Source organism: Miscanthus floridulus, chromosome 14 (assembly GCF_019320115.1).
Source record: "Miscanthus floridulus cultivar M001 chromosome 14, ASM1932011v1, whole genome shotgun sequence".
Lineage (NCBI taxonomy): Eukaryota > Viridiplantae > Streptophyta > Magnoliopsida > Poales > Poaceae > Miscanthus > Miscanthus floridulus.
Window position 1 is genome coordinate 61,805,042 of NC_089593.1, and position 11,527 is coordinate 61,816,568.

Sequence of the window (11,527 nt, forward strand, 5' to 3'; positions counted from 1 at the left end):
CTACTCCAACATAGGAAAGGTATCGTTGTAATATGCATAATCATTTCATCCCTTACTAGTATGCTATTAGTGCATATAGTACATGCTTCATAGGATCATGCATAACAAATGAAATATTTAAATTCATAGCCTACCACTATTGCTTGGATGATTAGTTGATCTAGTGGTTAGTATATGAATTTGTTCATGAGCTAGTGAACCCAGAACGGTGAGCACCGCGTGCTGATGGATGTATATTATATCCCGTAGCTACGTTCAAGCATCATCAGCATTGGCCAGCTGGATGAGCGCGATAGCGAGGTACTGATCAAGGATGACGTCCTCAGGATCAAGGACCGGGAGCAGCGGCTTCTTGCCAAGGTGAAGAGGTCCCGAAACTGGCTGTACCAACTCGAGTTGAAGGTGGAGCAGCCCATCTGCTTGGCTGCACGGCACACGGAGGAGCCGTGGCTGTGGCATGCCCGGTATAGCCATCTTAGGTTCGATGCTCTTGGTTGGCTAGAGAAGATGGTGTCTAGGCTGTCTCATATCGAGCACGCAGGTGAGTTGTGTGACAGCTACCGAGTTGGGAAGCAAAGAAGGCCGCCGTTCCTGAAGATGGCGAAGTACCATGCAGTAGAGGCCCTTGAGCTGGTCCATGGTGACCTCTGCGGGCCGATCATGATGGCGACACACGGCGGGCGTAAGTACTTCATCTTGCTGGTGGATGACTGCAGTCGGTTCATGTGGCTGCAGCTTTTGACCTATAAGACTGAGGTAGCGGAAGCGGTCAAGAAGTTCAAGGCGCACGCGGAGGCGAAGAGCGGCAAGAAGCTGCGCATGCTGCGGACTGATCGCGACGATGAATTTACTTCGGTGGAAACTCTGTGTACTGCGCGGATCAGGGTGTGGTGCGACACCACACCACATCGTGCCGTACTCGCCACAACAGAATGGCGTGGTGGAGCAGCGGAACCAGACGGTGATCGACGTGGCTCGATCCATGATGATGGCCAAAAGCATGCCGTCAAAGTTTTGGGGAGAGGCAGTGACCACGGTGGTGTTCATCCTCAACCGCGCGCCCACCAAAGCCCTGAAGGGCAAGACGCCTTTCGAGACTTGGCATGGACGCAAGTTGAATGTGTCCTTCCTTAGGACATTTGGCTGTGTCGGCCATGTGAAGAACACCAAGCCTCACTTCGGCAAGCTGAAAGACAGGAGCACGCCGATGGTGCTCCTGGGCTACGAGGAGGGCGACTCTATGATCCCAAGAGAGGTAAGGTGGTGATCTCTAGGGATGTGGTGTTCAATGAGATGGCGGCCTGGGACTAGGAGGGTCCGGGCATGGGGGAAGCTGGCAGCTTGAGCAGCACCTTCGTCGTCGAACACTTAGTCATCCATGGTGGTGGAGACGCTGGAGAAGAGGTGCCGACCACCCTAGGAGTGGTGCCGAGCGGTCCAGTAGCAACGTCGACCACTCCAGAGGGGTTGCCAAGCACTTCAGCAGCAGTGCCGAGCGCTCCAGCAGTGGAGCCGACCACTCTAGGAGTGGTGCCGACCGCTCCAGCAGTGGATCTGACTACTCTGGCAGTGGTGCCGAGCGGTCCAGCAGCGATGCCGATCACTTCGGCAGTGGTGCCGAGCGGTCCAGCAGCACTGCTGACCACTCCGGCAGAATAGGGAGGCCATGGACCACCGATCGAGTTCACCTCTCCACCCACCGACATCGACGAGTAGGTGGACGCTTTCGGCGGCGGCGAGGAGGTTTGATTTAGGCAGGTGGACAACATTGTCGGCAAAGGGGGAGCTCTTGGGTTGGCCAGTCATTTTTTCGACGACCCAGAGCTGCTCCTTGTTAGTGCAGAGGAGCCATTGACGTTTGTAGTGGCTGAACTTGACGACAATTGGCGTTGGGCGATGTTGGAAGAGATGAAGGCCATCGAGGACAATGGGACATGGGAGCTGATGGATCCACCAGTGGGCTGCAGGCCGATCGGGTTGAAGTGGGTCTACAAGGTGAAGTGGGACGAGCGCGACGCTATTGTCAAGTACAAGGCTTGACTCGTCGCACGCGGCTTCGTGTAGCGTGAGGGCATAGACTTTGAGGAAGGCTTTGCTCCGGTGGCGCGAATGGAGTCCGTTCGCTTGCTGTTGGCCATGGCAGCACCGAAGGATTGGTGCGTCCACCACCTCGACGTCAAGTCTGCGTTCCTCAACGACGAGCTCGCGGAGACGGTCTTCGTCAAGCAAGATCCGGGCTTCGCCGTTAAGGGCGCTGAGCAAAAGGTGCTCAAGCTGCGCAAGGCGCTCTACGGGCTGCGGCAGGCCCCTCGGGCGTGGAACGTCAAGCTCGACGCCACCTTGGGCGAGCTTGGGTTCACTCACTGCGCCATAGAGCAAGCGCTGTACACGTGGTGACGGGGGAAGAAGGAGCTTGTCGTCGGCGTGTATGTGGACGACTTGATCGTCACTGGAGCGCGGGCGGAGGACATCGACGGCTTCAAGCACGAGATGGCTGCTCGTTTGAAAATAAGCGATCTCGGCGCGCTCTCCTACTACCTCGGCATTGAGGTGAGGCAGGGGAAGAAGCACATCTCCCTGAGCCAGTGCGCCTATGCGGAGAAGCTGCTGGAGCGCAGAGGCATGGCGGAGTGTAAGCCGTGTGCAACTCCAATGGAGGAGCGGCTGAAGCTGTCCAAGCATAGCATGGCGGTGAAGGTGGACGCGACGCGCTACCGGAGCATTGTCGGTGGGTTCCACTACCTCACGCATACTCGGCCAGACATCATGTCCGCGGTCGGGTATGTCAGTCGTTTCATGGAGGACCCAGAGAGGATCACTGGACGACGGTGAAGAGGCTGCTGCGCTATGTCAAGGGGACGCTCGATCAAACGATCATCTTCCCCAAGAGTGGCGGCAAGGGTGGGCTGCGGCCCACGGTCTTCAGTGAGGCACCCCCAATGCAAAGGAAGGTGAGCTGAAGCTCACTGTTTTCAGCGACGCAGACATGGCGGGCGACATCGACGGGCGACGGAGCACCTCTGGCGTGCTCGTCTTCCTAGGAGCGGCCCCATTGCTTGGTAGTCGTTGAAGCAAAAGATCGTGGCGCTTTCGATGTGCGAGGCAGAGCACGTCGCAGCAGACACGGCGGCGTGCCAGGCTGTCTGGCTGTGCTAGCTGCTGGGCGAGTTGAGCGGCAAGGAAGCTCACCCGCCAGCTCTAATGGTGGACAACCAGCCCGCCCTCACACTCGCCAAGAACCCTGTCCTCCACGACCGGAGCAAGCACATTGACATCAAGTTCCACTTCCTCCGGGACTGCATCGATGGAGGACAGATCGTCATCGAGTTCGTCGAGACCGGCAGACAGCTCGCTGACATCCTCACCGAGTCACTCGGGCGCCTGCGGTTCTTGGAGCTGAGGAAGATGATTGGCATGGATGAGGTGGAAGGCATCGGGTTAGCAGCAGGATTAGGGGAAGAATTGTAAGACATAATCTGCTGCTGATCTCTCTCTTGCGGCAGTAGAGTTGTCATTTGGTCAGCTCAGCTGTCCAGTCTCTACTGCTGTAGCAGTATGGCAATAGGGCACCTCTAGTACATTAGTTGGTAGCTATTACATCAGTCATGTCTGGGTAGTGGGCTGATCTAAGCTTTGTACTGCGAGTACTAGGAGTAGTTGGTGTACATTAAAAGTAGGTAGTTGGTGTACTCATCAACAACTATGTACCTGGTAGAGGTACTAGCTCTTGTATATATATCACACCTAAGGCAATGCAAAAGAGCAGTTTAGTTTGCCACATCCAGAAGCAGAGCTTTCGGCCAGCGCTAGGCTTGTGCTGTGTGTGTGAGTTGTTCTCAATATCTTCTTCTACCTTTAGCCATAGTAACTGAGTGTGTTGGTAAGCTTACTGCTTACCTGTGCAGGGCAGCGGAGGGACCAACGTAGGAAAGGATAGATTTTTTGACTAATGAACCTCAGTACAAAACTATTCCTGTTAATGATTTCCCTTGCTGTGAGCAGCGATCCGCAGCAACGGCCGTCTTTCCAAGAGCTTCTGGAGAGGCTCCGAGAGCTGCAGAGACATTACGCCATCCAGCAGCGGAACGCAAAGAACAGCATCGAGGAGTGAAGAATGCAATGCAACTCCCAGAGCACGGTGGGCTTGCTTTGAAGCATTTTGCGAGCGTGCGAGCAAGCGAGCGGTGTGCCAGATGCCGAGAAGGGCCTGAACCTCCTGTACTGTGTGGTTTTGCTTCGCCGGAACAGCTAAAGGCTGGAAGAAGTTTGTTGCACAGACAAGGTACCTTTTTTTTTTTTCTTTTTTCTTTTAATAGTTCCTTTCCTCCCCAGGGCAATTGTGACTGTAATTTCTGGGTGCTGGCAGCAAAGGGCAGGGTAGTGAGAGTGGAGTAATGACTGAGCTCCGGATTGCTGGCGCCTTTTGGTTCTGATTCGTGGCAATGCAAATGCATGGTTAACAATAACATCCAATCCGGGCTTGAGTTTTCTTCTGGCAAGGGCATGATGATGTGTACTGTTAGATTGTTTGTTCTAACAACAGTGGGTGTATACAATGTGATCGATTGTGATCATGCGTGAGTTTAGTCGATGTACTAGTAAAATCGGCTCTCTTTTTTTTGCTTCATTCACAGAATCGGTCGTCAACTTGCCGTCAGGATTTTTTAACTAACTCTGTCGGACACAAAACGAAACATTGGAATTGGTTCTTGGCTTGTTGCCTTTCTTTGCTGAGCGCCTGAGCTATGTCCTATTCTGCAGCACTACTTTTTGCAAGGTTTGTAACTTTTGTATTATCGAAAAGAAGAAAAGTAAGCGTGAGGCCGAGAGCAAAGCACCGGCCATGGCTTCTGGCTTCCCTAGCAAAGTGGTCGAAAAGTATGCTGACGCTGGAACACATTAGACCGCGAGGATGCAGCATGCTAATGTGTTGATTGTTCCGTTACAAAACCAAGTTTTACTTGCCAAAACTGGACACTGCGGATTAAAATGTGGTATTGCATATATTAGAATAATCTAGCAAGGCAAAAAAATACAAAAAAAAAAGTAAAACTGTGAAAATGTTGTATTGCATATATTAGAATAATCTGGCAAGACCAAAAAAACCATGAAAATGTGGTATTGCATATATTAAAATAATCTTGCATATATTATATGTAATAATGTTAAAATATGTTTGCTGCTAGATTTGCCAGTTTACTTCTCTAATTATATGTACCGACAGAGAAATTAATTCTCTAATTTTTCTGTTGGTATTTGCTATTTACCTGGCGGTTTTCTACTTTCGAGCCTCCGGTAGTGTACGGTTCAGAATATTGACATTATGAGTGGAATCAAGTAACTCAGTTGGCAAGTCCTAATTTCTAGATGTGTAAACTTACTCTCTTTCTCTTTCGATTTATAGTTCCAGTGGCTATCCAGTGATATGTCTTTGAAGGACATGTACTTGGATAACATTTATTTTCTGCCTTTTAAATATGCCAATGGCTATTGCCTTCTCTTCAGGCTTCTTAGAGTCGAGGGTGATGCTCCATATTAGTTTTTGTTCAGTTGGGTTACATAATAATCACCAAATGGCATATATATAAAAAAACCATATAAAATAGAAATTTAGTTGGTATAAACTGTGGCTGCTAACAAATACGCAAGCCAAGGATGGTGGGCCATACAATTTATTTGATTTATTTAAGGTTGGATTAAGCCTATCAATAAATTCAATAAAAAATAGATAGTTTATTACTATTGGCATGAGAATCATACACTAAACCATGTGTTCCGTTACACCGCACAGACATTTTTGATAGTGAATTCTAATGTCCTATAATAGTTCGCTCTGGTATAGCAAATGTCGAACATCATGGCTGAGATCACCGCTCCATCGTGCCAAACATTTTCTCCTTTTGTAGCTATGTACCTGTTTGATAGCAAAATAGCAAATGTCGAACATCATGGCTGAGATCACCGCTCCACCGTGCCAAACATTTTCTCCTTTTATAGCTATAATATGTACCTGTTGATAGCAAAATATGATCAGTCGAGACACGCACGGACTATATAGTCGACATGACGTCGAAGCTCAGGGCGATCGAACCAATGTGAAATCCATTTACTACCGTCTCGTCTGCCATATTTACCTGGGGGGATCTAGCAAGGAAAGTTTTTATCTGCCGCCATCGGGATTTATTTGGCCCATCAGTAACGACGTCTGGCTGGCATCGGTTCAGTCGTGGAAACAAGCTGATGAGGAAAAATATATATGCCCGTTTTGACCTGTAGTTTCACCGCACGTACGAAACTGATGATGCTCGGCTGCGTCCTGCCTGCCTATAAAAACATGTAAATGCAAGCGAGAGTGATACCAGGGAATCCCAGCAGCAAAGCAAGCACACACACGGTCTCTCGTAGCTCGATCGACCTCCGACATGGCTGGCAGTGCCAGCAAGACGAGGAGGGCGATCCTTGTGCTCTTCATCTGGGCCGTGGCCATGCTCTTCTTCATGGCCGCCCTCCACCCCAACGGTAATTCATTGATCTTTTATAGCATGCATATATACGAAAGAATTTACTACATTGGAAAACAGTAAGTAGTCGGGTGTTTTTCACCATGCATTTTCTTTTGTTTTCGACGCTAGCTGATTTTGTTTGTTTATTTACGACAGTACTCACCGCGGCCGACCAGGTCTACTGCATGTGCTGCGCTGACAGAAGAGAGTGTGAACAAGACCCGACCTGCTGCACAGACGGTTGCTGCCGCATGAGACCTTGATGCATCACACACCAAACTTGTTATCCCCTATATATACGCCCGGGGGGCCATGCATGCTGCTGCCGTCGTCGTCGTTTGGCTGCTGCTTGGCAGCTGTTGCGTGTTACAGCACGACGTACGTACGTGTTCAACTTAGGAATGGATATGGATACGGATACGGATACATGAATGAATGAATAAAAGCCAGCAGCGGCCCTGAATGTATCAGGGTTTATGTTTGTCATTTCTGCTTTCATTTATTCAAAATCAAACCTTTTACCTTCAACTAGTTTCTTTTTTATAGAAATTATTAACAACCGTGAGTACCGACCGGGAGAGGGTTTGATTGGGATTGTTTAAGCAATTCCCGTAATCGTCGACCCCTTGCTAATTGATTCTAACTTGTTTTATCTAGAGCAGAGGCGAACTGTGCAAAGGCTTGTGATTCTACGAATTGAGCTAGTTCCAATTTTGATTTTCCAGCTACTTGGACCGTAAAAAATTAAACCACAATAATCTTAGTCTATACAAAAACTACTTCATCCACTTACACAGTGACACACAAGACTAAAAATACCACTCTAATAAGTCCTTACGACCATCATACTAAACATATCATCAACAAGATTCACACTAAGAGAAATGGTCCTTAGATACGGAAAGTAAACCTATCATTAAGCACACTCTAGCATGCAATCCTAGTTGCCACACCATTGAACTAAGCTAAGCCAAGAAAGTAATGCAAGAAGTAAAGAGACAAACAGACAACCATATTTAATTTTCCCCTATGGCATCGAGTTGTTGCCATAGCTCTCCCAATTCATGTTGGAGCAGTGAAGAGAAACGAAGACTCGTTTTTGCTCTCTTGAATCATGAAGTCTCAAGTCTTCAGTGGTGAATTCTCATTTTCCACTCTGGAATGGCTGGCTTCAAATAGTGAACACCAATAGGAACCTCCCCCACAAGAAAATCTATAGAGAAGGTCATCTAGTCTTCCGCTGGGCTATCTAAGCTAGGTGCCAACAAACAGCAAGAGTAACAAGTCTTCACCCAACACCTAAATGAAAGCCAAGCCAAGAACACCAGATGCACTCAAGGTACGCTCTCACGAGAAGCAATATAGGCTTGGATGGCGCTCTCACATTTCACAAACCATCTCAATATATGCTGGATGTCTAGGGTGAAAGAGCAGCTCCAAATGAGCTACAGAAAGAACATATATAGGGTTTGTGAAGTCCATGATAGCCGTTGGAAAAAGCCTACAGACACAGACACCACCATATGATTCGTCGGGTGTCGCGGGTTCGTCACCGTGGCAAGCATCATTGTTTGACAGATGTCAGAAGTGTGGGTCTCCGGTGGACTCAAGAACACGAGAGAAGACACAGCGATGTATCCTAGTTTGGGATATCGAGGCCCTATGTCCAGCATGAGTAGTTCTTCGTATTCAAGAGCACCCAAATCGGGGGGTTACAATGAAGGAGAAAGAGATTTGGTAGGGGATCGCTTGGTGCTATCCTATGGCTCGTCGGTGATGAGGTTTCTTCCCCCAGCGAGCAAGGGAATCTCTCCTCTCACTTGCTGTGTTGCCAGGGGAGGAACACTCTGTTGTTTCCTCTCGGTTGCTCGGTGTACGACTGAACTCGGATCGCTCAGCCCCCCTCCTACGGGTACCGACCTTCCCCTTATATCCTAAGGAAGGTGGGTACAAGGCGGTTTGGGGCTACGGTCTATGATCTTCGTGCACCAAAGTCTAGGAGGGTGCAACTGCGGCGTGGATGGACCTTGGTGTTGTTGTGGAGTTAGGGGAGCCACAAGCGCCACCTGACATCGTTGGGGCCCTGACGCTTGACTGCCAGGGGCTATGTACTGTTGTTCGACCTCCATCGAGTGAACCTTCTCGAGGCTTCCTTGGTGGTGAAGGCGCTCTGGCTCAGGGGTTGACGAGCGGTCCTGGGACCCCAGCACCCCTAGAGGCGGTGAGGTGGTTTGTCCTGTTGTGTCACGCCATCTGTGTGACCTTGTCGAGGGAGTGGTTGATAGCGCCTCACACCCGTTGATTAGGCCGGTGACGTGGAGCCCCCAAGCCTGCTAGGGCGCTGGATGCTCGGTGGTTGGCTGACGCTCGAGACGTCGATCGCTAGCCCAAGCGTTAGCTCGGGCTGGGATTGAGCTAGGGTAAGCCTCGGGTTGCCGTCGGTCGGGAGCCTAGGGCCTTGGCGAGCTTCCTGAGCCCTGAGCAGAGGCCATGGGCGTGCCCGGGCTCTACCGAACTCGTACCGAAGGGTATGTGCACGTGCAAGCATACCCGATGGGTATAGCCCGTGAGCGATCCTAGAGGGATCGGTCGGGGGATCTACTAGTCGGGAGTCTCTCTCCTAGGGACTTAACATATCCCTATGTTTGACTTTTGTTAGGAGCCCCTGAGCCCTTCGTGACCTTTTGGGTGAAGTCTGTGATGGCGACAAGGGGCTGAGCATGATCTTCTGTGACTGGGCCGATTATCGCGGCGGTAGCCTCTACTAAAGAGGGTCGGATGCTCTTCTTGGCGCACTCGAGCTCTTGGTTGGGGTGCTTGGCTTCGGGGTTGAGTGTCGATAGACCAGAGTGCTACATGAGGGGAGTTTGAGTGAGGGCCCTACGAGCCCGTCAGGGGGGCTGGCTCAGAGCTCGCGCGACGTGCCCTGCTTACCTCATCCTACCATGGGTCGAGCAATTGGGGGTGTCTGGGCCTAGGCCCCGTGTTGATCGATTGCTCGGCATCCCATGCCCTTCGGATGGCCTAGTAGTAGGCCTCCTTGGCTCGGGCCACACACAACGACGGTTGGGCGCGCTTGGGCACCGAGCTTGTGAAAGGTCCTTGTGTGGTTTTGGTAATTGAGTGACTACCTAGGTGGACTAATTGTGTTTATGTGAGATTCATAGGTGATTAGTCCACAGGTACATGTGTGTGAGCAACATATGCCATGAAGGTGAAAATGGCTTGGAGATGTTGCAATGCTCACACATGTGATGATGAAGGAGCTCATTGCAAATGAGACATGACATTGAGTCATGTGATCAAGGTGGAGAAGATCAAGACATGACTTGGCTTGATGGACTGTTTGCAAGCGTGAAGGGCAAGTTGGAGGCATTGGAGCGAAGGACCACGTGGCGGTGAAGTTTGAGCAAGACTTGGCACCGATTGATGAAAGCAACGATGAAAAGCAAGTGAAGTCAAGATCGATGAACCAATATGATCACACGATGATATGAAGTGGATCATATCATTGTTGATCGTGTTGGTGCATGTGTTGCATCGACATTGGAGGAGATGGAATGGAATGCGCAAGGCAAAGGTGTAACCTAGGGCATTTTATTTCACCGGTCATAGGTGTGTAGAGAAGTTGATGGCCGGGTTTAGGCTAGATGGCCGTACTATCAAGAGGGGTAAACTTGTTCGCATATCGGTCATCTAGTGCCACTCGAGTGATCTAACTTTGCATCGTCGCTAGGATTGAGTGGTGTGGCAAGTTGAGTGGCTAATTCTTTGGAAAATGATTGTGAAAATGCTAACACGCATACACATGGTGGTGTACACATGGTGGTGTTGGCACATTTACAAAGGAGATGGAGTTGGAGTTGATGTGGATCAACTCTGCGATGAAATGGAGGCGAGAAGGGTTCAAAACTTCACCGGCGGATTGTCTGCCCGTCGGTGCCACCGGCGCCCTGTACATAAAAGATAGGGTTTCACAGAGTGCACCAAACGCTGGTCACGTAGTGACTGGACGCTGGGGTCCTGCGTCTGGTTAGTAGCAGCAGAGAACGCGCAGGTGTCGATCTTTGACCGGACACTGGCGTTGAAAGTGACCGGACGCTGGCTAGGTGTGTCCGGTCGCACAGGTGTGGCAGCGCACAGAGGAGGCATTAAGTGATCGGACGCTGGGCGAGTCCAGTCGGTGGTGACTAGATGCGTCCGGTCACGAGTGGAACCTTACTAGAAGTGATCGGACGCTAGGGTCCTGCGTCCGGTCATACACTGTGCTACGTCCAGTCGCAACTTAACCATTGAGATTGGGCGCTCAGTATTTAAAGCGATGGATGATGTGGCAGCTATCCGTTGACCAGACGCTGGCAGGGTGCGTCCGATCGATACGACCGGAGCGTCCGGTCGTCCTGAGTTTTGCCCAGTGAAGGAGTAACAGCTAGTTTAGCCTGTGGGGCTATAAATAGAAGGTGGTCTCGGCCATGGCTGGGGTGGAGCACCTCGGGGGACTTTTGTGTCCATGCTTGAGAGTGCTTGGGAGCCCTCCATCTCACATATACTTGATAGTGATCATTCGATTGTGTGAGAGAGCGATTCTAGTGCGATTGCATCGTGAGATTGCATCGAGTGGCACTAGGTCATCGAGTTGCAAGCCGGTGGTGCTTATTACTCTTGGAGGTTGCCACCTCCTAGATGGCTTGGTGGTGGTCTCCGTCGAAGCCCGCAAGAAGCTTATGCGGTGCTTCAGAGAAGAGCTTTGTGAGGGGCATTGTGCTCGCCCTGCGGGAGCCACGAAGAGCAACTCTAGTAAAGTGTGTCATCGAGCCACCCTCACTTTTGGGGTAGGTTCTTACGTTGCCCGACGTTCGGGCTTGGCGGGTGATGCCAATTAGCCGCTGAACCACCAATTGAGCTGTCGATACAACGGGGACTAGCGTGTTGGCAAGCACATGAACCTCGGGAGAAAAATCACCATGTCAACTTTGTTCTTCCCGTTGGTTTGCATCCTCGTTTCACAAGCTTGTATTTACATT

At 50.5% G+C, this 11,527-nt stretch overlaps 1 protein-coding gene and 1 long non-coding RNA gene across 2 annotated transcripts; both read left to right on the forward strand.

The window, feature by feature from the left end:
• Positions 1–2,490: 2,490 nt before the first annotated feature.
• Positions 2,491–2,832, forward strand: LOC136503543 (uncharacterized mitochondrial protein AtMg00810-like). The gene has a single exon (XM_066498586.1). The coding sequence runs from the start codon at positions 2,491–2,493 to the stop codon at positions 2,830–2,832; it is 342 nt and encodes a 113-aa protein (XP_066354683.1).
• A 365-nt stretch (positions 2,833–3,197) lies between these two features.
• On the forward strand, positions 3,198–4,734 carry LOC136505903 (uncharacterized). Its single transcript, XR_010771346.1, has 2 exons — positions 3,198–4,282; positions 4,367–4,734. It is a non-coding gene; the product is annotated as an uncharacterized lncRNA (long non-coding RNA).
• Positions 4,735–11,527: the final 6,793 nt, after the last annotated feature.

Excerpts from the sequence above, each read along its gene's own strand:
- LOC136503543 (XM_066498586.1), top strand. The coding sequence starts at position 2,491 with ATGGCTGCTCGTTTGAAAATAAGCGATCTCGGCGCGCTCTCCTACTAC.